The following is a 25,422-nucleotide window of genomic DNA, read 5'->3' as shown; positions in this document are numbered from 1 at the left end:
CGGAGCTCTGAGGGGGCCCGCAGTGTTTAGCCTGGGGAGAAGGAGGCTCAGGGGGGAACCTTATCGCTCTCCAGAGCTGCCTGGGAGGAGGCTGTAGCCAGGCGGGAGTCGGTCTCTTCTCCCCGGTAACGAGCAATAAGACAAGAGGAAACGGTCTCAAGTTGCACCAGCGCAGGTTTAGATTGGATGTTTGGAAAAGTGCCTTCACGTAAAGGGTTGTCAAGCACTGAAACCGGCTGCCCAGGGCAGTGGTGGAGTCACCATCCCTGGAGGCATTTAAAAGTGTAGCTGTAGCACTTAAGGACATGGTTTAGTGATGGACTTGGCAGTGCTGGGTTAATGGTTGGACTCCATGATTTTAGAGGTCGTTTCCAACCTACACGATTTTATGATTCTTTTCCATACAGGATGCACAGCTGGCACTTTAACACATCTAGTAGTAAAAAGATTCCTTAATTTTCATCCTTCTTCCCTTCTGAAGTTTCTCTTCTTGCTGTTTTGAATGTTTATTCACAAACTCAGGACACACAGGATAGGCTTCATCTTTATGACTTAAAAAACCCAGACATTTTTAGCCTAAAAACAGAGAAAATAAATAAGAAATTCTCAGATTACGTTTTCCCCATGCTATAAATACATATCAGGAAAACATTAATGCTGGCAGAAAAATAAATAGCTTGATGCTTATAATTCCATATAGAATTAAGAAAATTAGAAACGTTTTACAATTCAGATGCATATATCCCATCCCTCCCTGCAGTGCTGGCAAATGAGGACCTGAATGATTTAAAGCCTGGATACTGCAGCACTCGGGCTTCCTGACTACTGTGCTGGAATTCAAATCCATGCTTGGTCAATCTCCACAAGTTTTGTGAAAGCTGAACAGTTTGGAGAAGGATCTGAACAGTAAATAGGAGGTAAGAATGGGTTTGGTGTTTATTTTAAGGATTGTTTATAAACTCTTGCTGTGTAAAATCCATATGTCTGCCTTGGAGGACACCTGTTCCACATTGCCTGAGGTAACGCTCTTGACCAAAGGAAATTCTGTACATTGGTGTAAGCAGAGCTGAAATAGATAATCCAAAGCAACTTCCCATAGTTCTCTTCTGGATGACAACAGCAGCACAAGATGAGAAGCACAGGGGACTGAGGGCATGTCTCCACAGTATGGAGGTGACAACCAATGGGCCACACTCCCGTATGAAGAGTCAGGCGAAGCCTGCAGAGCCAGGGCATAGGGAAGCCAAGTTGCTGTGGCCATCTGGGAGCTGACTGCCACAGGCTGCCATCTGGTGTGGCAAGCTGAGTATTGGTCTTGTTAGGGTGAAGTTTACAAGGTTGTTACTGTGATTCTCCTTAAGCAGTGAAGTTTGCCTACACTGCCTGAATGATAGCTTGGCTTCAGAATGGGCTTCCCATTCTGTCTGCCCATCACGTCCATTTGATGACTTCACATGCCACAAGACAGGTATGAAATGTCAAGCAGAAAAGAGACCTCTGTTAAGGCTTTGGACAAACAGCTTGTGAACGCTCCTGTTATGTACGAGAAAGAGTTCTGGCATTTGCCTGGTTGCTCTGTCTGCAAATCTCCCACATGCTTCCCCAGAGCTGCTGGGAAAGATGCAAAAGTCTGATTTGTCAGTTTGGTTCAATCACATTATAGATTTACCTTTTATTCTAAAATAATTATTTATTAGTGTCACCCCAGAGGAGGGCTGCAAGTGCTGAATACTAGCTAGCATCTGTCTGAAATGTGATTTCGGGCCTGTCTTTGAACGACAACCTTCTGAAAAATAACAAGAACTAAAAATGTTTTCTTTCTGAAAGGAGAAGCTGTTATTGTCGAAGGACTTCAAACCTTGGTTATTAACTTACTAGGTGTGGGTCTTGGGTATAGGGAAATGATCTACTGAGGAGGGAATCCCCTGCAGTGCTGCATCTCAATGCAAGAAATGTTGTGCATGCTTTTTCTTGATGATGAAACATTAACAATTACTTCCGTGCTGATGAAGAAAAAAAATAGCCGTGTAAATATTTGTGGACGGGTGGGTCATGAGTCAGCTCTTAGGCTTTTATCTTCCTGAAGTGCCCCACTGCTACGGGCACAGCGTTGGTGGATCATCCTAGAAGCCCTGCAGAAGTTTTGTCTGGTTGCCCAGCAAGTCTGTTGTTTCAGTGTTCTGCTAACCACCTCGGACAGAAGAAAATAAAAATAAAAAGTAAAAAAATTTAAAAAGTAGTATTTTGTGCAGTCTGGGGAGAGCTGACAGAATTATCATAACTGCTTTTCCGACCTAGCTCCTTCTTGTGTTAGCAGAAGTGCATGTTGTAGAAAAGACTCATCTCCCCGTCACTACACAGTACTACACACCTCCTGGCAGAGAGAAATGTTCTAGCAAACCCTACAAAACCCCTCTCACGCGTGAGCCGTGCTGCTCGCCCCCCACCCGGCCCCTCACGGCGTCTCTGCCCGGACTACGCCTCCCAGCAGCCCCGGCGCGGGGCGGGAAGCAACCGGGAGGCGGGAAGCAGCCGGGGGATGGGCGGAGCGTCCCGGCGCCTGCGTGGCCCTGCCCGGCCAGGGCGGCTCGGCTCGGCTCGGATTGGCTTGTTCCGTCCCGTCCCGGGCGCGGTGTCGCTGCCCGGCCCCGTGCGGTGCCGCCGGGTGCCGCCCGGCCCCCGCGGCGGCCGCTCCCGCCGATGCCATGCTAAAGACAGAGGTGTCCGCATCCTACCAGGAGGTACGGGGGGGCCGGGGCAGGGCTGGGGGCCGGTGCGTCCCGGCTGGCCGGTGGTGCCGGACCCAGGGCTCGCCGCTTGCCCCGCGGTGACACCCGGCGCTGTCGCCGTGAGCTCGCTCAGCTCCGGGCTGCGGCTCCGCCGGGTACCTGCGGCGTCGGGGGGCACCTGCACTCTCCGGAAAGGAACGGGGGGTTTGGGTGAGCGTAATCCCGTGTTTCATCTCTGAACGCGGTTCGAATAATGGGCAGCGGTTGTGTTCAGGGCATGAGGTAGGTGCAGCTGGCCGGTGGAGTCTGTAGCCGGGGTTTGGTAACAAGGGGATGGTCTGTCGGGTGTGAGAAGCGGCTTTGGTACCAGAGCTCCCGCGTCCGAAACTGAAGGCCTCTTTATCACCCTGCCAAGACCCTGAGGCAGAGCCTGGTTTGCATATCAATGTACAGGCTCAGCAACCGGAATTCCTTGCTCCTTCCTATCTCTCCTATTAGAGATACAAGCTATTTGTGCCAAGTTCAGCAGCGGTAGAGAGTTACAGCAGGGCACTTTTCTTTTGCCTGCAAGATACAAACAAGTGTGGATATTTTCCTTCCTCTGCACGTGACGGGTACTTTGGAGCTCAGTTTTAATACGTTCTAATTTAGTTTAGTGCCGTCTGTTTAGTTTCAGCTTCTGGTTTTCGTGCCAGGCTAGAAAGCATTGGAAGGTGATGAATCAGCAGACCAGCAAAAGGCCTGTGTGACCAAGTTCTGCTTTTATTTAAGAGGTTTTTATCCAACAGGAAGATTTATCAGGATGAACTTGACTTGTGTGCTTGTACACAGACGATGCACTTGGGAGAGTTAGAGAGAGTTAATGACATGCACTGATGCCTGAAGTATGGACTGGACTATGCATGTTATGTGTATCAGCCACCACTGACACTGGTCCATACATTTGGGATTGTCCCAAACTCTATGGCACAAGTCTAGATGGTATGTGTCTAAGTGCAGCACCTGTGATTCCATCCCTTCTCCAGTGCCTGCAGCAGTCTTTGATGCTTCTACCTCAAGCAGGGATGCTCAAATGTCTGGAATTGCCTTTTCTGAGCTTCCCTTTATCTAGTACTTTTCTGTGTGCAGATCTGAAAAGGAACTGCTGGGACATGGGCAAGCTTCCTCAGTTGTTTCACACTTAGCTGTATGTGCTGAGCCCAGAGGAATGCTGAACAAAGTCTATTTCATGCCCTTCCTGCCCCTGACATCCTATCCTATCTCTGAATCCTATTGCGAGCTTAACTGCCCTGCAATTTATGTTCCTTCTATAATAGCACCATGCTTCACTTCTTTATCAAAAATACAGTGTAGGAAGAGCTGGCCTGTGAGGGTGAACACAGCTGCTGTGCTCCAGGTTCACTGTTGACAGAATCTCCAAATCCAAGACAAGTGACAAGTGTGAACAAACCAGAATCAGCTGTCACACAGTAATGCTGTGCTGGCTCCGCAGTCATAAGGAGAGTGTGTCTGTGACTTGTTGGGTTTGTAGGTCTGTGCTGCAGTGCCTTGTAGACACAGTGTGCTGTGTGCCCTACGCTCTGAACACAGGGGCAGAGCCATGGACAGTGTGAGGCTCTTGGTCACCTCAGTGGCTGTGTGCAGCTTCACCTCTTGTCAGTTCAGGTGTTCAGGATCTGTGATAAAATATAGTTGGTTTTAGAGAAGGGGTCTTACACATCAACCTACTTACTACACCTGAGGCAATGTTAGTACTCCTGCTTTTGACTGACTGTCCTTACTGGCTTTCCTTCTCTGGTTTTGTGTGGGAAAAAATTATGAAACTGTGTCTGCCTTGTCAGCCAAGATAAGAAAACATAGTTGCATATTGTTTGGGTTTTTTGTTTTGTTTCTAAGGGATGCTGAAAGTCTACATTTTCTGAGCTTATCACAGAATCATTTAGGTTGGAAAAGACCTCTAAGATCATCTTTTTTCTACTTGTTCGAAAGATTGCTAAAGGCTCTCTTGAGAGAATAGGAAATGTTGCATATTGTAGTGTTGTTTAAACTTGTGTTGGGATCTCTTTGCTGTTAGGAATAGAATTCACTTACCCTCTAAATAACCTCAGTCAATGAGGTGCCTGTACCTGGGGAATCAGAGAGGTATGGGAGTCAGCTGAGAAACTGCGGTGACTTGGTAACTTACATTAATTTTTTGGACCTCTGGTATAAGGAATTAGTATGAGTATAATTGGAACTGGCTTCTTAGTTTATTTAGCTTAATCAGTACAAGAGGTTCAGTGAGTACTCTTCTTGTGTCAGAATGGCTTATTTTGGGTCAGGTAAACAAATAGAACTGGCACGTTTCTACAGAAAGGAGCAATGTGCTAATTTTCCCTTATTTTATGAAGATAATTGAAAAAAATATCTTCAGTTGGACCCTGGTAAGTCTCCTGCAAATGAGCTGAGTTTAGCCTGTTAGATACCTGTTCACATCATGCCACAGGAAATCATGCTTTATTTATGTGCTAAGCATTTAAAAACAACTGGGTAACTGCTTTCATCTGGCTTTGCATGGTGGAAACAAATACAGAAACACAGCAGGAGGTGATGGAGACTTTTGTCAGACTTTGAAGATGTAAAATGAGTGGATTGTTTCCTAATAGGTGCTAATGATGATTTGGTAATGATATAATGATGATTTCAATACTGAATTAAAGTTGGGTGAAATAAAAGCACTTCCTTATGGATACATGCATGTTACTGTTGAGTAAGCTAGGGGTGTAAAGTTTATAGCATTCAGTATGGCTGCTGCATTAACTGTGCCCCCATTTTTTTTGAAATAGGAACAAAGTTAATCTCCCTTACCCAATTAGATAGGTGATGCTGAATGTTTAGCTTGGACAGTTACTGTGCAACACATGATGTGCTGCAAGCTTGTGTGCCAGTTTGCCTTGCTCTAATCTGTATGTCAGTCCCTGCCAGAAAAGAAATTTGGAAAACACACAGGAGATTATCTATCTATTTATCTATCTATCTATCTGTCTAATGTATAAAAACTGTTTTTCTTCACAATCTCACATGATGCATATCTGATGTGACAAGCTTCTGACTCTGACGCAAGTGTCTTGGCAGTTTGGGCCCAGAGCTCTGAATAGCTAAACAAGAAAACATCTGGTCTCTGTTGCTGTTTCAGAAACACCGTAAGACTAATTAGTTGCATAACCACTAATATATAATAATCTGTACAGTGAAATCAAATAAGTACCAGAAATATAGGGATGTTTGACTGTCGTCTCATAATGACCTACCTATGTGGCTGAGACTGCATTTGAGTGACTTGCCTTAACAACTGTCAAAATGCATCTCGTGCTTTTTGCACCTCTTTATTAAGAAGTGCTAATACTCTGTTTGCTGGTATGTGCTGTGGTTTGTTTATACCTGAAAATACGTTCTTCAGTGACAGAACAAAGTTCCTGCTTACATCAGAGGACATTGTCCTAATTGGAGGTTTAAAATGGGTTGGAGCTGCCAGGGAAATAATTACTTGGATCTTCAAAGAAAAGGTGGTGTTATTGTTGAAGCAGCAAGGTAGAAGTAGGTTAAATTTAATGTGGTGTCTTTCTCTTTTTGCAGTGTGCAAATCACTTAATTTTTAGCTGTAGGTTTACGTAAATGTCACTCTTGTCTGGTGAACAAGTGGAAGAGATGCTGGGTGCTCTTGGACTGGGGACATGTTTTTGTGTGTTTGGTTAGTTGGAGCCTCTTTTATTTGTACCGTAGAAATTCCAGCAATTGCAAGTTGAGAGCATGTTTGGAAATTGAACCACTCTTTTAACTACACAGCTGAGTGAAGATGTGGAGCGAGTATCTGAAAACCCAACAGATGAGAGAGAAGGAGAGATGGAAGTTCATGAAGATGCCAGCTCTGTTATTTTACCAGGTGAGAACTGTTGGCCCAGAAATTATTGATTCTTGATGCCTAATAAACTACTGCTATATGTGGCTTTGGTTATTTTGGTTTTGTTATTTTATTGCACTTCTGAAAACAAACAAAACACTGAATTATTAATTTTTTGTGAATCAGTAGTGATAGAAAGCCAAGGAGGTTTTCCAAGGACTAATGTGAGAATATTTCTTTGTCGTGAACTGTGCTCAACCAAAGAAGATCCAGCACATCTGGCTCTGAGGTAGCTTAGTATGTCATCTTCCTTTGCATTGTGTCTGACTTCAGTTGCAGTATCTCTGGTGGCAATGGGTTGCAAGCAAAGTCTATACCAGCTTTATATGAGCAAGATGCAATATTGAACAGATGTGCTTTTAAACAGATTTTTAGTAAGACTATTTGGGCCTGCTTTTGGAGAGTGTTAAATGGGCTTATTGCAGCTCACGTGTAGGCATTAAGGTAAGCCAACCTGAAAGGAGTATGGCCTCAATGTCTTGCAGCCGTTCAAGACGTACTTGTTTCAATAGTGTAATTTTATGCATATCAATGTCCTAATTAATTAGCCTTGGCTGCCATCTCCTAACATGTAACTTGGAAACATATGTGTGACCACAGACCTTTGTAAGAGGTTATGTGTGCAATAGGATTTACTAAAAAGCTTGTGTTTGCTGTGGGAAGGAGCAAACACCAAACGGTGCCATTAGAGTTGAAGAGCAGCATGTGGGACGGCCTCAGAGGGCCTGACTCATTAAATTACCCCACACAGAACAGTCAGCATGAAGTATGGCTACTTATCTCCTTTCTTGTGTTGGGTTTTAATGCTCCTTTTTTGTGTTCAGCTATATCTCCCTCACGATCAAAGCATGATGTGTAACTTGAAAGTACATGAGGTTTTTCCTTAGAAGTATTTCCAAAAGAAATGGCAAATGCACAGAGTATGGGGAAAGCAGTGTCTGTGTGAGAGTGAGACTGGTCTGAAGATCTTCAGAGAGTAAGGTTTGAAGGCAAGGAGACTATAGAAGAATTGGCTCAGACTTTTTTTAGCTGTAATTGGGAGAATCCTTTTTTGAAATTTTATGTAGAATGCACAAGGAGTTATGAACTGGAGGGTAACAAATATCTTGTGACTTCTGCCATGGTGGAGATGCAATGCAGAGAGCTGGGCAAGAGCATTAGAGTATTAAATCATTCTGCCAATGCATATGCTGAGTGTGTAAGAATCCCCTCAGACTGGGAGGGCGGGGAAGGGAGTTGTTTTTTCCGGAGGCAAAGATTGACCATCAACAGACTTTTTCTTATGAACTTTGAACTTTGTTTCTGAGTTGTTCTTGAAAGTAAACCTTTTTTCCTGACTGTGGTGTCCTTAAGCTGAGTGCCACATTCTGACCTGTGAGAAAGAGGTACAATCTTAGGATGCTTATATCTCATACTTGAGAAGGAAGCATCTGTTTGACTAATCATCAAAGCCAGCAATAGCTGTGGCTTTTTATGTCAAGCTGAGTTTGAGGCTTACTTTCCTCTCTAGTGATTTATCTTTAAATGAAAACTTTGTAAATTCAGCCCAAATATCTGTGTTTTAAAGTCCTAATCCATATTCTGTTTGGTTTTAGATGGTGAACTGGGTACCACTACCCCTTCTTTGCGTTTCAGCAAGACCTGCTTAAAGAATGTTTTTTCAGTAATTCTCCTCTTTATGTATCTGCTGCTCATGGCTGTAGCTGTGTTCCTTGTCTACCAAACCATCAGTGACTTCAGGGAGAAGCTCAAGCACCCAGTGATGTCTGTCACTTACAAGGAAGTGTCCTTGTATGATGCGCCTGGTAAGAACCGTAACAAACAAAATGGGTTAAGTTGTTGTGCACATTTTTCTTGGATTGTTAAAAATTTTTGGTGTTGATTCTCCAGGGCCCAGATTGCGTATAATACTTTGACCCAGCTCTTTCACTTCCTCTTTTTTTAATCTATGTTGTGTTGACTTTGCACAGAAATGTTGACATTGTACGGGAGATTTTGGGAGCTTTTGTGCCAATAACATGAATGACAGAAGCTGTGATGCATTATGCAACATTTGATAGATAAAAAGTGTTTTTAGACTCTAGAATGAGTCGTCTTTTAGAGAAAGAAGATAATTCCTTTTGGGAATATCCCCAAAACTGTATTGTTTAAACAGGGTAGCACATAGGATGTGTGTTAGGGAGCTCAGTGATGCACTGGACAGTGAGGTGCCATTCACAGTAAAGAAGGTGAATTTCTCAAACCAACCACAATGCCGCTTTCCGCTTCCATCCTGCATTGTTTACAAGTTCATATTACATCAGTAGGCAATGAAAATGTGATGTGACTGAGGGAACAATGTTGGCATAAAAATGCAGCATGGCAGCAGAAACTGCGTTGCAGTTTGCAAGAGGAATTACTCTACATTTTTGAAAAGTGAGTTGTATCCTTATTATTTTTTAAAATTATCCAGCAGCCATTCATAAATAGAGCCAGAGTATCAAGTGCAGCTCAATCAGTCATCGATCCTTTTCCAATTTACCAATGACACTCCAGTGTTATTAATTACAAATAACCACTCCAGTGATTGTGGCTGAAAGGAGAGTGTTTCAAAGTTGTTGCCGTATTCCTGTAGTTGTTTTTCTGTATAGTCAGTTAGGCTTAGCTCTGTAAGTAGGTCTTTGTGTTTGGACCATATGAATTTGACTGTAAGCTCAAGCAAGCTCAAGCTTTCCCTCCTTTTTATTTTTTCCACATGAGCTTTTCATACAGCAACAGGAAAAAAATTCATTTAAAGAAGCGGAGCAACATACATATAAATCCAAAAGTACTGTTGGGGATCCCTGCTAGATCAGAGAACCTAAATTAATATAGTCCTTTAGTTTATTGCTCTATTAAAGTGATGAGATGACAAGTTGCAAACATAGAGCTCTGAAGAAAGGGATAAAGCATTTATAGACTGATACATGCTGACTGCTTTGACATCTCACATTTTGATGGGCACATCATTTCAGTTGTGAGAGTTAATTATATCTAATAAATAATACTTTTTTTTTTTAGTTGGTCTAGATTATCTTCCAGCAAGCTTGTTTACAATAATAAATGTGGCATATGTGGTGTAACAGGATTTTGAGGTTTGGGTCTTGTATTTTGCTAGCCTTCTAAAGCTGAGATGGCTGAAGTTCGAGTGAATGTTGTTGGACTGAAATGGGAGGGTTACAATACATAGGAGTTTCCATCAAGGTGAAGTAGTAGCCTGCCTACCCAGTGGTATAAATAATAAAGATGGCAACAGTTAGTGCTTATTTGATGTCTTTGGTTTTTATCATGGCATCATAGCCAGTGAAGAGAAGACTTTAGATGTTCTGAAGAGCATCTTTTCAGTTTTATAAGATCAGCCAGTGATCTTTGATCTGTCACGTATGGTTCATACATTATTTCCAAATAAAATTTGATTGTGTCAAATGCCAATGTCTGAAAACATGGACAAACTAAAGCACTACATGTCCATTTGACTTCAGTAGTCTCCTAACTTATTTTATGGATTCATTTGGGGTGAAAGGAACTGATGTATTAGCTGCTGGTTTATGGAAAGACTAGAGAACCTTAATAGCTTCTGTGAACCATGAGTTATTGTAACAGAATATGAACACTGATTTTTTTGTCAATGCATGGTAGGGGTTCTGTCCTGATGCAGCTGGTGTTTTTGACCTGCTCCAGAAAAATGCAGAAGTGCATGGTTTAATTTGATTGTTTTGCTGGATCTTGAGGATAGCTCAGTATCCTGTCGGATTAAATTCCAGAATGAAGATCTATGTACTTGGGAAGGAAATCAGTGCTCTCCAATGTTTTTCTCCCAAAACAGGTATTGCCTTTTACCCAGGGAAGGCTCGGCTGCTTAGCTGCAAACATCATTACTACGATCACATTCCTCCTCTGATAAATCCAGGTCAGCCAGGACACATTGAATGCACCACTCAGAGAATCAACTACACAGATCCTTTCACTAATCAAACTATGGTAATAATAATATAATAGAAAAAAGCTTATTCAGTATGGGTTTTCTGCTTGTAATTGTATTTGAAAGTAAAAAATATTTACTACATGCTGTTAAAAAAAATCCTTTCTTCCAGGTTTTTTTCCAAGCCATCTGTCCTTTTGTTTTCAGAAATGTAAAAGACCTCAGTCAGTGTGTATATGTGTTTTGGAAGATCAGCTGTTGTGTGGGTGTGTGCAGCACAGAAACTTGAATGGGATAAAATATGTCATTTTTCACAACAAAACTCTTGCTTCATTCTTGTCCTAAATGAACCGGGAAGCATTCTCCTTGATATTGTAAATCTGGCTTTGATTGAAAGCCGTAGCAGTTATTCCATTAAAGCAAGATAGCTAATCTCTTTTTGTATGTTTGCTGGGATTTACATACTATAATTGTCACACTGGAAGAGTCTTAGATAACCACCAAGCATTTCATTACACTGAAGTACTGTGAGCCAGCAAGATGGGTGCACTGGGTGATTGTCTTAAATTGACCTTAAAAATGCAGGGAATCTAGCTGCTGTATAAAGAAATGGTCAAAAACCACAAATGACCATATTTAATACTTTAGATAAAATGATTGCTCAGATTGTTTTTAAGGAAACTAAACATGAACAAATAAACTATCTAGGTACCCATTTGCTCATCTTCGTTCCTCTTCATGTCTTGTTTCTCATCTAGTCACCATTTGTTTTTGGGAAGCAGCTCCTCAGTACGTTTGAAAGTAATAGTCTAGGTGCAAGTCTAATTTAATTTCTGCTCCTATATGCTCTTTTTGCATGTTTTAACAAACTAAGAACATACAATTTTATGGTGTGTTGTAGATTCATTTAGCAGCTTGCTGATCCAATAGACTCTAGTCCTGCAGTGGAGTAGAGAGGCACTGAGGCAGAGACCTCTGATGTTCTCCACATCAGACTCCAGATTAACTTTTTTCATGTCAAGAACAAAGTTCCAAGACTTTAATACTCAAAACAGTTTTGACTGTCCTCCTGCAGAATGCAGGGCCTTGACTGGTAATTCCATGTGAACTCAAAGGATGATGACAGAATTAAAGCCAGTTTCTTAGAAAAACACTAAATCTTGATGTAAAGACTAAAAGGATGGATTCAATTGGCATCCTTGTCAGATATTTTAATAGATGTGTACTTAGTAGCAGCCAAGAAACTCTCAATGTGTATTAGTGCCAGTTGACAAATTCCTGAACAGAAATGAGGATTACTTTGCCACTCTCACCATCTCTGTTTGCTTACAGAAGTATGCTTTGGTTGTTCAAGGCCCTCGTGATGTGAAGAAAAAGGAACTGGTGTTTTTGCAGTTTCATTTAAATGAAACAGACCAAGATTTTAGTGCCATTGACTACCTTCTGTTTTCTTCTTTCCAGGAGTTTGTCAACAGGTATGTAAAGGGATGAGCCTGTAACTGCATTGAACTTGCTACCATAATAATTGGGAAAGCAAGCTTTTTTAGTAAAAATCAGACAGGCTTTTATGTATTTTTTTTAATGTTTGGATTATGCTGATGCTCTTTCATATCTTTGTTTGCTGATGTTACTTTTTAAAAAATGCATTGAGAACTTTTTCAGTGACAAAACATGCTCTCAGCTGTGCTCAAACCATTTGTTGCTGCAATTTCTGGAAGTTTAAAGTTTGTGCTGGCTTACTGCTGTCTGCTGCTGTGGGTGATCAGGAAATGTGCTGTCCTGGGTAGTGTGTCAGTGCAGAGAGAACACCAATGTCTCTGTACCATTTGGGTTTTTTTAAAGCAGTTACTGTAAAGATCAGATCCATAGATTGATTTGTTGTGATTTCATTGAAAGATTAACTGTATGTTGTTGTCTTACTGGCTTTATGTAGGATTCTATAGAATGATTCATATATGGGGTTTTCAAAATTGCTTCATATTTGTTCAACATTGGTGCCATTACAGTGACTGATCACCTTCTTCTAATTTTAATAAGAGTGGAATTAATCTCGAACTTTCTTCAAAGCCCCACCCTTTTTCCCCCTGTGACAGTAAATTTCATACTTAACTGTTTAAGTTTTGCTTTAAGTTTAACAGTTCAAGTTCTGTTCTTCTCTCTGTGATCCAGATTAAAAGCTAGACAAGAGATATTAGTCATATTGACATCTGATAGAAAGCCGTAATTTGGTAATACTTGCTCAATGAAAAAGGGACAGAGGATAAAGGACATATGCAGAATCAAATTGGGTGAGGGAAGGGAAGAGAAATAACAGATTTTATTGTAGCAACACATTCTCAGAGGTTTGAACTTATCATAATGGTGCTCTCAGATACAGCAGAGACTGAAAGTGTACAGTTGCAGTATCTCTGGGTGGTCAAAGGCCAGTTATCTGAATTTCCTTTTTACACAGCTTTTCTACTTCAGTGAAGGAGAGATTTTAAGTCACTAAGTACTTTCTGTAACTACACTAAAACACCTCATAAAATGCTAATGTTCCAGGTATTTTAGGCAATGATATTTTAGGGTGAGAAAATACCATTAGAAGTAATGATGTAGAAGGTGCTACTTGTTCCTTGTGTGCTGGTTTTTCTCAGTTTTTGTGGCTTGTGCTGCGGTTAGAAACACGTACAGTGGGACCGATTCCAGCAAGGTGCTCAGCTGCTGCTACACTGCCAGACACCGGCACTGTCTGAGACCACCCCTGGTGTTGCATGTGGCTCTTTGCAGAACGAGCCAGCTTACAAGACACAGCTCAGTCTGTGCATACCCGGGTCTTGGAAGCCACGTTTCTGTGCTCGTTGTATAGACTTGCAGATAACCCATTTTAAAGAGCTGTTTCTTCCCAAGTTAAAACACATATGCCCCACTTACACTGGCAGTATTTCTGCAACTGTGCGTGCTGCTGGCCCGGACGCTTGTGCCACGTGTTGTGCAAATGCAGGTTAGATGTGCAGAACAACAGTGTGCTTGTTGCAAAGGTCTGAGCTTCAAGGCTGTGCTTGTGCCAGAGTAGGTGAATCGGTTAAGAATCATCTGTAAGATGCCTGGGAGAAACCTGGATCGCAGCCTTCTGCTTCCAGGTTTGCCAGGTCAGACCAGTTATATGGCAGATTGGTCCATGAAAAGACGGGGAAGTGTCACTTTGTTCCTAGAGAAGCTGCCTTGTCCCTGTGTTGGAAGGCGCCAGAATGGCGGCCAGGGGAGTTGAAGGCTGGGTTATGTTTGGAGAAAAGTGAAAAGGGGATGGGGATGTCTGTTCGGGGATGCATCCTTTGTGCTTGTTTGAGGCAGGTAATAGGAATGGGAGTTAAAACTGGTTTTGAACTAACCCAGGTTAATGGTAAAATTGGCAAAGGCATGTAGGCCTTAGTAGTAAATGATCTGCATGTCTAGATGAAATACAGGAAGAGGACCGGTTGTAGGCAGGAGGCCAGTAGTGTCTCTTTTACAGCATCCTCCAAACCTTGGTACGAATCATATGGCTTGTATTGTGTTTGTTGTCCTTCTGTCTCGGGGTGTGAACTGGACAGGCTCAGGGCAGGTTGGAAATTTGTTTCTCCTGACTATGAAGTGCATGTGAAACTGCACTGCATATGTGGAGTGCACTCGTTCTGTCCAACTTTCAGTAGAAGAAAAAATAGAAATGATTTCCGCTTCATCAGCAGATGCTAAATTTAGTTGATGGGAAGTCTGGACTAAGATACCTCTAGAAACTGTTGTGTATCCTTCCATAGAGCCTCTAAAACTTCAGTTGGTGGCCTTTGTCAACTACTTGTCCTGACAAAGTGTCTCACTTACTGGTATTAGCCCTGTGTCCAGCAATTAATGTACAATGTTATTAGAGATGCTAAAACTCACTAGATATCATCATTACCTTTACAGTTTTTTGCCATGGCTGCAAACAGCTTGTGTTGGGCTAGGCAGGGAGACTGATGTGAAACATAAAGGGTATTCCATCATCTCAAATCATGATCCAAACCCCCCTCGAAACTGGTGAGAAGAGGCCTGCTGTATCTACACCACAGTTTCTGTGTAGGCAGTATTATGTGCAGCTCATTTTTGCCTTAAATAGCAATAATTATATCAGTAAAGGCTGCTGAAAGCATCAGCCACAAGCCGTAAAAAAAATGGCATCTAGAGACTTGTATCTTTAAGGGTTTTTTTTGTGGCATAGCAAGTGGTGAGGACTCAAGCAAGGTCCAGTTGTTTCTGTCAAGGGTTTTATTCTCCGCAGCTCTTGTGTTAAAATTGGATCACAGACTGCATGAAACTGGCACTGCTCTCAAGTTTTGTTCTGGTCTCCACAGAACACTGCTGCACTGTGTGCTGTTGTTAGCCTCTGAGTTGGAGGGATAGTGCTGCTGGCTTCTTTTCTTCTTTTTTTTAAGGCAGTGGCAGCTGCTGTCTCTACCATATTAATTGGAGGGAAGGAAATAATGAAACCCTTGCAAATTACCCAAAAAGTGTGGCTAAAAATACAAATTCCATTCCTGAACTATCATTAGTATAATACATGGGTTTTAGAAGAAAATCCTCTGAACATACTACTGACAAAACTACTGTTAGTGTAGCATGTAAAATAACTCATGGTCCTGTGAAATTAGGGATACCAGTCGGAACAGATCAGAGATTATTAAAGGGTCTAAACAGAGCTCCATGTTCATGTCTCTGATCTGAATTGCTGCAAGTGGAGAAACAAATTATAACAGAAGTGTCAAAACATTGGGAACCACACTAGCTGACCCTTTATTAGATCCCATGGCTGTCTGAGATTTCTGGTCTGGATAAATGCAAAAGCAGTAAACACAAATTGGGTTTGAACCATCTGTGGTTTTGGCTCTTGCTGTTGCATTGGAATCTGATGGTGGGATGTCCTAAAAACTGCCTCTGGCTCACGTGGGTTGGTCCATAGAGACTGGTGTTAGAAGGATCCACTGCAGCACTTACAGAATTAGGTCAGTGACTCCCACAGCTGGGACAAACACAATCTCTCATGGTCTGACCTTGACTGCTCTGGGCAATGGGCTTCCCTGTTAGTAGGTTGAACAGTCAGAGAGCACTAGCTGAGAGGAGAGCAGGGCTTTGTAGTTCACCTGAGTGAGACGGTGGCCTCTTGCAGTTCTCTTTCTCTGCTGTGATGTAGCAAATTTTGCATGGTCTTGAGGCACCATTAATATTCTGGGAGAGCATGGTGCAGATTATTCTAGGAACCTTACCTTACTTCTAAAGGACAGTGTAATAGGAAGAAGAACTTACTGAAAAGCAACAACAAAAAAGAAAGAAAAACCCTCCAACCAACAACAAAAAAAGGTGCATCTTTTGTAGGTTGTCTGTCTTTGGGATGAAGAGGGAATTAAAAGAAACTGCCTGGAGAACTGTTCTTCAGCTTAAAATCGCTTGCCTGCCTTGTGTTCATTTAGTTGTCTGTGGGTTTAAAGCTGCATTATTTGCCCTCTGCCATAATTTATGCAAAGCTTCTGCCTCTGCTCTACTCCTGCCGTCCCCCCTTTTTGTTTTCCCCCCCTCACTCTGTGGCAGTGGTCTGAATTATGGGCAGATGCAAGGAGATACCTTCTCAGATCACTTCTCCACAATTCTCCTAGGATATTATTAATCCTTCTGTTTCAAGCCTACAATTACTGTTGAGGACAAAGTATACTACTGCTGTCTGCCTACCATGTAAGTTGTGGCTGTAACGTTCAGCTCTGTGTCATAACTTCCTGCCTCAATTTTCCATGTTGGTTTGGAAAGCTTTTCTAGGATGCTGTATTTAATCTGACATTAGGCATATGACTTGCTGGCAGAGTGCTAATTATGTATGTTTCTCTTGAGGGGCAAAGCACTCCAGTGCTCTTCTGTTCTGTCCCATCAGCTGCTGCTGTACCCACATCCAGAAGGGGGAAGAAGTCATTGTCGGATTAGGTGTCCCTGTGTCCCTGGTTTGTATGGTGAGGAGCAGTCAGGCAATGGGCTTTGTCCTTATGTTCTGCCCACATCTTTCTTGTGGGAGTTAGAGACATGCACTGCCATCCTCTTGGGGTCACTAAACAAGCACCTAATGTCACAAATAAAGATATTCTTAACTTGCTAAAAAACCCTTGGAATAGCATCTGTCTTGATGGGTAGCAAAGAGTGTTAGTTTTCCTTTCCAGGAACGGTTCTCCTTTCTATGTGTGTGTGCAATGGAATTCCATGTTTGAGCCATTGCCTGAAGCCCTGACGGGAGCAATGGCTTTGGTGGGTTGTGCCTTCCTTTGAGCATGTTCATATGTTCCTATGAGTATTCACCTATAAAGCCTGAGCAGGAGGCATAGTACAGAGGAGCCAGTAGTGTGATATTCTTTTTATCAATGCATGCTTTTCCTGCCTTTTGGACAAGGCCACCTTGGTTTCTAGGAAGAAAGGGAGCCCTGATTTTGAAAACTAAGAAAAAAAGACAGGAAAAGTCCTGAACCAGCACTGACTGCATTTGCCCAAGTCTTCCTGATTGGACTGTTGTCTGGGACAAGAGCTTGCTTCTTCAGCTCTACTTCTCTTCTTTACTTCTTTGCATCTTTCTCCTTGAAGACCAAAACACCTTAGTCTCCCAGTGGACCTGGTCATGCACACCCTCTGCCATACAAGAAAAGTACACTCTTTCCCTTCACTAGGAAGTTTGGGTCAAAACCCTTTCTCTTGTTTTAATGATCAACATACCCTGAACATCTCTCTGCAAACTGAATCTATCGTTAGTAAAAATAGGCAGCATGGGCTTTAATTATTCATGACTCATCACAGTGGTTTACCCCTTCTCAAATGAAACCTTGTTGGAAAAGCAGCTGCAGGGCTAGGCTTATTTCATAGGGATGACACGAAAGTGGCTAAAATCACAGTAGGTAAATAATAGGAGATAAATAATGGAGGGAGTTCCATGTAAATAGCATGGTTAATTCACTGTGTCCTGTGCAGCTGGTAGAGAAGAGATGGAGACCAGATATGCCTCTTTACTTGCAGCATGAGGGGTATTAGAAGCCTTAAAATGGCTTACAGTCACAGTATTAAAAAAGATCCCCAAACAAACAAACCAAAAAACATACAAAGCAATCCTGCTGTTCTGGGGATTACAAATATCTGTGATTGCATAATATTGGGGAAACAGCCATGTTGTTGCAGATGGGAGCCTTACACCAAAGCTGTAGTGTTTCCAAAATAATAGGAATATACTGAATGCCAATTTCAAAGCATTTTAAGTATGTCTGCACTGCAACTGGTTTATTTGGCAACCAGTTTGCTTGCATCCCAGAAATGAGGTGAAGCAGCCTGCCCTGCCTCTAGGCTCTTCCTTCTGTCTCTTGCTTCTTAACATGGTGATGAGTTGTTTCCTGAGGTCCTGGCTCTGCTCCTTTCTGTCCCAGAGATGACAGATGAGCAGAACTAAACTCCCCTATGAGGCAGAACAATTCCCCAGGGCAGGCAGAACTCCAGGGTCACAGGGCACCAGGTAAGTCTTCTGCGGTTAAGGGTGTGTTACCATTAATGAAAACATGACTGCACGCAATGTTTTAGATATGTTGAATTTAGCAGGTGAAAGATAAAAGGAATTGTGACCAGTTTTTGAAGTGCCTGTAGGTCTGACATTCTCCTGCCTACAGTGCTCAGAGGGTGGTCAGTAAAATAATGGTCTTTTTCCTTTAGTGCAGAAAAAGAAAAATTCATGAAGGACTGTGAAAGTTCATACTCCAGCTGGAAGTTTTCTGGAGGCTTTCGAACTTGGGTCAAGATGTCCTTGGTCAAAACAAAAGAAGAAGATGGTAGTGAGACTGTTGAATTCAAACAAGAGGTAAAAACAAAAAAAAAAGGAAAGAAATAGTGTTTTGAGATCTCTTAGCTTATTAAGAATTAGTTACTGCCATAGTTTTAAATGATAACTGGCCAACAGAACTAATTCCTGGGGCAAGTAGCAATATGAGTTGGAAGGGGGGGGAGGGGCGTGTTGGTTGGTTTTTGTTTAATTGCATCCACTATGCTACTTGCTACTGCACAGCTTTGGCTGTGCTTTTCTTAACATGGAGTGGTTCTCTAAAAGTGTAAATGTCTCCTTGTGCTCAGCTGTTGGTTTGGCCTAGTGACACATCTCAGGAAAACATCTAATAGGCAAGCCAGAAATTCAGGCCTCAGATGTGTTATGCATGACCCCTGTAGTCTGAGGTAAGGGTCCAAAGAGACTGACATAGAAATATTAACACAGCTACCTTTAGTTCAAGGTGGAAAACAACTGCCAAAAGAATTGTCTAAATAATAGGTGGTATTGGAAAGAGGTATTGTTTAGGTTACCATAGGGGCTGATGTTAGGATGAAGAGGTAAACATAAGCCTTGTATCCTTTGTAGCATTGTCAGATTTGCTTTTTGTTTGGGTTTGGAATTTTTAGCTGTTGAGTGTCCTTAGAGACACGGAGTGACTTAACTTCACATCATTTAAAACTAGAAAATATGCAGGTGGAAGATGCAAACTTATCTAGAGAGGAAATGAGTTTGACTTTCATTCCTGTTCTGTTCACACTAATGGACAGGAAAATAATTGTGTTTTGAGTTTGTTTTGCTCCCAGTGTTGGTTGAAAAGGAAGTGTCTCATCAGTGCCGAGCAGAGAGGATTTAAAAAGCAGTCCTTCCCAGAAGTGTCTCTTCCGGAGACTGCACTTTCACTTAGTCCATGGCATGCTTGGAAAGAGTATTTTGTGGAGAGCAAAATGAAGCAGAGTCTTCAATTCTCCTGTCTTTAGTTCTCAGAGTTACATGGCATAGCCTTAAGGGAAGAGCAGAGCTGTGACTGTGAGGTGGGTACCCTCCTACTCCACTGGAAGAGGACAGGAGGCAAATCCCAGAGTCATGCAAGTCCCAAACTGATGCCTTAGTTGGGAGAACAGGAAAGAATGCATCAGTCAGCTGCTGCCATGTAAGCACTGACAGCAGTTATCTGTCAGTCCTTCATCTCCTACAGCTCTGTATCACTTGCCATTTGGTGCTTACCAAGTACAGGAGTTTTGAAAGTCCTCCTTTGGGTGCCCAAGTCTAACATATCTCAAAGTGAAAACAAAAGGCTGACTCAAAGTCAGGGGGAAAAAAGGAGCTTTTTGTGACCATAAAAATCTGTTTAGTTCAGCAGTTACGGACTCTGATCATCAGGGTAGATGAATGCTGTGTTGGGGGTTTTTTGTTTGTTTTGTGGGTTTGTTTGTTTGTTTTTAATAAAACCTAGGAACTAGAAATCAGATCAGAAAACAGCAGAAGCTGAAACAGCTCAGACATAAATTGCACTTGCTTTGTTTGACAGTACAACATCTGCTCAAATTGCATGAGGAAGTCCATTAGCCTTTCAAATCTAAAACTGGGAGCTGGCGTACCAGAAAGATGGATACAAATACTAGGTCAAATAGCACAGTCAGTCACCCTGCTAACCAGCCCAGTAGTCATTAATCTGAATTTTCTCCCTTCTCATTGCCTTCATTTAGCTTTGTGTACTGTTTGTTTCCCAGTGTGCAGTTTTCTTGGATGAGTGTAGTTGGGGTGCTGGTACCCTGCAATAAGGAAATGAACTGTAGAAGTGTGGGGTAAGTCTGCAGCAAAGGTGTTTGACCAGAAAACAGGAGGTGGTGAAGCTCCCATATGCTCTGAATGGACACATGGTGTTCTAGCTCCTGCTTCTACTTGTTTGCAGCCTAAAATCTGGTCAGGGCAGGGTCTATGGAGAAGACTATTAGAAACCTTGAGGTATTTGTAAAGAAATTGTGCCATGGTAGATGGGAGGCTTTTGTAGCAGGTCATCCCTCATACAATGGAAAAGCTTGTAAGCAGGTGAAGATAGCAGTCTGTTTAGGGAACTTCCAACTCAGCCTTCCTCTACCTGGAAAAAACGGGTTCATAAAATATGGGAAAGGCAAGTTCTTCCATGATCTGTCTCATCTTCCTATTTACAATCCTGAAATGAAGTTACAGTACTGCTGGATTCATTACTTCCAGTACAGAATTAAACAACTGTAGGAAGAGCAGCAGTACTCCCTTGTGCACACACCAGATGTAAACACTCCTTTGAGGGTTAGAGAAGGGAGAAGTCTCTGCATCACTGTGCTTTCCTGCGAGGCCACTGTCTGGCTTTTGAGCAGTTTGTACTGTCCCCTAGGACACAGGTGTAATTAGGTACTGCCTGTGTACAAACCTCGTGTAGTTCCCCTCTGGGCTGGAGGTGGGTGTTAAAATACAAAGGTTTTTCTGGGGCCTGATGTCTTAATACTTTCCTGACTGTGGTTCTCAAGACTATGGTTTCATGTGGCTGTAACATAGTCCCGTATCCTAACCCAGTTCCCTGTTGGAATTGTGCTACAGCTCTCTGCTGGTCACTGTTAGTTTCAAGAGGTAACCCAGTTAATGGGCGTTTTTGGTTCTTAACATCTGGGTTTTTCTCCCCTTCCATTTTCATTCTGCACTTGCTGGAATCTTATAGTTTATTCTACAACTGATTTTTCAAAAAGGAGTCTTCCTGCCACCACGGTGTAGTTCTCTGGTAAATAAAACTAAATTAGCATTCATTCATGAGAACTCTCCAAATGTTGTATTACTCCAAGTAAATGAATTTTGTAAATTATTCCCCCCCCTTGAAAGGCAATTAAAAAATGGTATGTAGTGTGATACTGAGTGAGAAATAGGAAAATAATATGAACATGAGACAGACAGAGGAAACTACCCTTTCCCTGTTTTGGGAGCTCATTGTTCCAGGTAGAGAAAGGCTGAAGTGGAAGTCCCTAAATAGTCTGCTATTTTTACCTTCTTGCAGGCCTTTTCTGTTGCACAGAAGACTCATTGTACCACTGAAGAAAGTAACCTGCACCTTTTTTTTTCCTCTCCCCAGACTAGCGTGGTTAACTATATTGACCAGAGAACTAAACCAGGAAGTGACCAGCTGTTTTTTGTGGTATTTGAGTGGAAAGATCCTTTCATACAGACTGTTCAGGATGTGAGTAACACCCTACTCCCCATATGAATTGCTGTCTCATGGTTTGTGTGTGCATGCACTTGCCATCTCACTCCAAGCAGAAATGCAGAGGAAGAGTGAGGTTACTTCTGAAATTTCAGGCTAGGCTCTTCCTTATCTAGTAATGCATAGTCTGTGGAGGTCAGGACCATCTGATGCCTTCCCTTGGGTTGGTGACACTCAGCATTCCGCTTGCAGGTAGAGGTACACGTAGCTAAGAAAAGCATCCTATGTTCTAGCAAAGTGTAGTTTCAGGTCAAGATGGAACTTTTTGCTTAAATAAGTGTGCTTGGATAAACTGATTTAATGACTTTTTTTTTATTAATTGACAAACAAAAAACCTAGGCTTAAATAATAAAAATAGCCTAGTGTATTTTTTATCCATTATTAGAATAAAATTTGGTACTGTTACTTAAATGTACAAAAAGTACTCTAAAAATCAGCTAAATATGCTGCAGCCAGAGGTGTAGGATGTGCCAGACATGATGTGCCTACCCCATGATCAATCCCTGGAACGCTTAAAAGATCAACACTGCAGGTACGTGTGCTGTAAGCATTTGATCCAGAGCTTGTTTTCCTAGTGTTCTAGGGGAGAAGGGCAGATACACTTGCCCTTCCCAGAAAAATATAGAGTGGCAAAAGTGTGCAGTGAATCTGTTCTACATTTTGCATTTAAAAGTACCATACCTGACAACTGAGGTCCAGCAGCAAAATCCACAGTGTTCTTGTGTTCCTGCCCAAAACCAGTGTGAATGCTGACTGTGTGGGACAGGAGTTGGGAGCTGGTCCTTTGCACTCCTGCTGTCCTGTCCGTGCTGGACCCAGGCACTTCCTTGGCCTTGAGAGCCAGGTCATATTCCCAGACCTCTCATTCCTCTCTGCCAAGTAGGGTTCTACACCTTTGCCACCTTCCAACTGAAAGCTGCCCTTGATCCAGTGGGTTGGGAGTATTCATTTCCTGGTGCTGAAGAGGCTATAGTTCACAAGCATGGGCAGCTTTCAGGAAGATTAACAAATATGGAAAGCCTGTATAAGACCTGGCTCAGGGGGATGACCTACTGACACTGTGCTGGCTGGCCCAAAAGTGTATCCTGTCTGTTCATTGCTGCCTAACCCCAGCTCTGCCTGCTTCATCAGGGACCCTAGAAGTCATTTTTGTGTCTAGAGGTGCAAGGAGAATTCCAAACTAAATAAACTTAACTATTCTTGAACAAACATAGTAAAAAATACAAAGTACTTGCTGTAGATCAAAAGCTGGTTTAGCACTCTAAGGGTAGCTGGTTTTCCTACCTTTGTCTTCTGGAAGGTCTTCTTCCATGTGACTGCTTCTTTTTATAAATATTTAAATAATACAGTAAGTTTAATCTATAATTTTAAAATTAGCGGTTTAACTGTACCCCTAAAGTTTTAAAACAATTCAATATCCTAAAACAGTGTAAAAGGAATTTAGCAGCAAGTATACTGTGTTTTATTCCTCCTGGAAGGAATCAGAAAACCACAATATGGAGAGAAGGCACTACAGGCAACCTTTGCAGCATAAAGGAATACGCAGCAAAACACTTCATCTAGGAAAATGGAACTGTTTGTTGTTTAATAGGTGTAATATATGATGAATCGGATGAGGGGACTAGTATTTTTCATCTCTTTCAGATTATCACAGCAAATCCCTGGAACATGATTGCTCTTCTTTGTGGTATCTTTTTGGCTCTGTTTAAGGCCGCAGACTTTGCTAAGTTAAGTGTTAAGTGGATGATCAAAATCCGAAAACGACATCTGAAGAGGAGTCGTCAAGTAATGAACCATATAAGCTGAGACTAAGGCTGCTTTTTAACTGTTCATAGCAGAAGGGATAAAAAATAACTGGAATAAACTTCAATCAGCAATTAAAGCTGAAAACCAGGTATGTTTTCTGCCAGAAAGATGATGGCTGGAGGAACAGCCGAGTGAACCAGCCTTTGAACTTCAGAAAGGAGCTAACTCTAGGACAGGTCTAACAAACTCATGCTTTTCTATTCCCAATTTAACAAGTTTACCTCAATGTATGGGGAAGCCAGGGGGAAAGAAGAGAAGTCACCAATGTTCAGAAATTCAACACTGTAGTAAATGGTAAAAAGTGGACAGAGTTTCAGCACTTCTCAAACAGACCATTTAACTTCTGCATGAGCTGTGAGCTGCACCTGCTACCACAGCACAGTCACTGCCCTGACTGTGCTTAGAAGAAGGTAAAGTACTCTAAAAACAGCCTGGCCTCCCTTCTCCAAAGTATGTTTTAAAACAAAACACACTGGAATTCTATTACATGTCATTTTTGATTTAAAGTATAGTGACTTTAATATTAAAAAAATATTTCCAATAAGATACTGTGTACCTTCTTTGAAAATACCTGTTCTCACATTCAGCTGGAGCTTAACAGGTGGCAGTCCAGGCAGAAATGTTACTGCACAATAAGGTAAAAAACAAAAAAGCTATTCCTGATCAGTTCAACTCAAAGGAAAGTCAAGCAACATGATAAACTGGGGGGCTTAGCTGATGGTCCATTTCAAAGTCTTTCTCAGGCTGTTGCTTATCCCTCTTTCCCCACCAGTCTTAGCTAAGGAAGTGAAAAATAAGTCTTTCATCAGCAGGGCATTGAAATGTGATTCTCTATTATAAGGGGAATGACTGCTAACTAACTGTGCTGGGGTGGTGGTGGTGTCTTTTTCTTCCTTATAAGTCCTGTGTTAGCTGAGATGCCAGACTTGGACTTGTGGAGTCTAAAGGGCAGCAGTGCACCAGTGTGCTTGCTCTGAAGGCTTCGTTGCAAGAATGCCAAGTCATATTTTGCTTCTTCCTTCCTTTTCTAACAGTATTAATAGAGGAATAAGTAAGTGTATCAAAAGTACCCTCTCAGCTTTTTTCCTTTCTTTTTTGGCTTCTTTGTTCTTTTGGAACAAAATATACTAACTTTCAGATGATTCCCTGAGCAAACCAAGGCACTGCATTGACCAAACACAGCCTTAAACAAGGGAGCAACAACTCACTGTAGTAAGATAAACAAAACAGCAGAACTGGCTGTTTGGGAGAAAAATGTTTGTATATAAGAAAGGTAGTGCTCAGTCACCACTTTATTCACTACGTTGCAGTGATGGTCCTGAACAGGTCCTGTTCAGGACTTCAGGTGAGACAGGTCAGCAAAGTGCACAGCAAGGAATGAGCTTTAACTGCACAGTTGAAGCCAACTGAGCTACTCCATCCCTGGTGAATGGTGGGGAATAGGACAGTAACCAGGTGAGGGGTGTGGAACACCCCCACACACTTAGACCATCCACATCAAGAAATACCCCACTGATTTTGCTACATAACAGCCTATGCTGGTAGGAGAGCATTCCATTGGCTTCCCCAGTCAGCTTATAGCCCTGTGCTTTCCCAAATATCCGGGGAACAGGCCCTCAGCACTGTAAGAGAGAGACAGGTGATCTTTCTTGATTCCTCACTGTGAAAGAAACACCCAAGTGTCCCTTTAACAAATAATATTAGAGCAGCTCTTTCTTGGATTTTACAAAAACATTTAGAAACAACAATTAGATCAGGTACTGATGGATCCTGCTCCTCCTGCTGGATCCTACTGCATTTTTTCTTTCCTTGCCCACAAGCTCAGAGAAGGTAAGGTGGAAGACAACTTAGCCACAGCTGTGGGGTCAGTAGGAGGTATCATTAAATAAGGGATACACTCCTTTCTGCAGTATGTACTTTTTTTTCCCCCATCAGTAAATTCCCACAGCAATC

At 42.1% G+C, this 25,422-nt stretch overlaps 1 protein-coding gene across 4 annotated transcripts; it reads left to right on the top strand.

Annotated features, from left to right (window-relative positions):
• Window positions 1-2,628: 2,628 nt before the first annotated feature.
• TMEM206 (transmembrane protein 206) lies at window positions 2,629-24,013 on the top strand. 4 transcript variants are annotated; one of them, XM_027681651.1, is made up of 8 exons: window positions 2,629-2,741; window positions 6,555-6,651; window positions 8,373-8,474; window positions 10,514-10,668; window positions 11,942-12,084; window positions 18,326-18,470; window positions 21,535-21,639; window positions 23,308-24,013. In XM_027681651.1, the coding sequence occupies exons 1-8, from the start codon at window positions 2,706-2,708 to the stop codon at window positions 23,467-23,469; spliced, it is 945 nt and encodes a 314-aa protein (XP_027537452.1). In that variant the 5' UTR covers window positions 2,629-2,705; the 3' UTR covers window positions 23,470-24,013. The 4 variants fall into 4 exon arrangements, with proteins under 4 accessions (XP_027537452.1, XP_027537450.1, XP_027537453.1 ...); XM_027681649.1 differs by having other exon boundaries at window positions 8,265-8,474; XM_027681652.1 differs by having other exon boundaries at window positions 2,644-2,741; window positions 6,492-6,651.
• Window positions 24,014-25,422: the final 1,409 nt, after the last annotated feature.

Source organism: Neopelma chrysocephalum, unplaced genomic scaffold (assembly GCF_003984885.1).
Source record: "Neopelma chrysocephalum unplaced genomic scaffold, ASM398488v2 Primary Assembly neopelma1_61b, whole genome shotgun sequence".
NCBI classification, from domain to species: Eukaryota; Metazoa; Chordata; class Aves; order Passeriformes; family Pipridae; genus Neopelma; species Neopelma chrysocephalum.
Note: the sequence above shows the minus strand (reverse complement) of the source record. Positions and strands in the feature narration are given on the sequence as shown.

What these genes read in the sequence shown, in the direction of transcription:
- TMEM206 (XM_027681649.1), top strand. Translation starts at nt 2,706, where the DNA reads ATGCTAAAGACAGAGGTGTCCGCATCCTACCAGGAG. An exon ending in GTCCTTGTATGATGCGCCTG is followed by an intron (nt 8,475 to 10,513) that starts GTAAGAACCGTA and finishes CTCCCAAAACAG; the next exon opens with GTATTGCCTTTTACCCAGGG. An exon ending in CTGTTGAATTCAAACAAGAG is followed by an intron (nt 18,471 to 21,534) that starts GTAAAAACAAAA and finishes TCCTCTCCCCAG; the next exon opens with ACTAGCGTGGTTAACTATAT.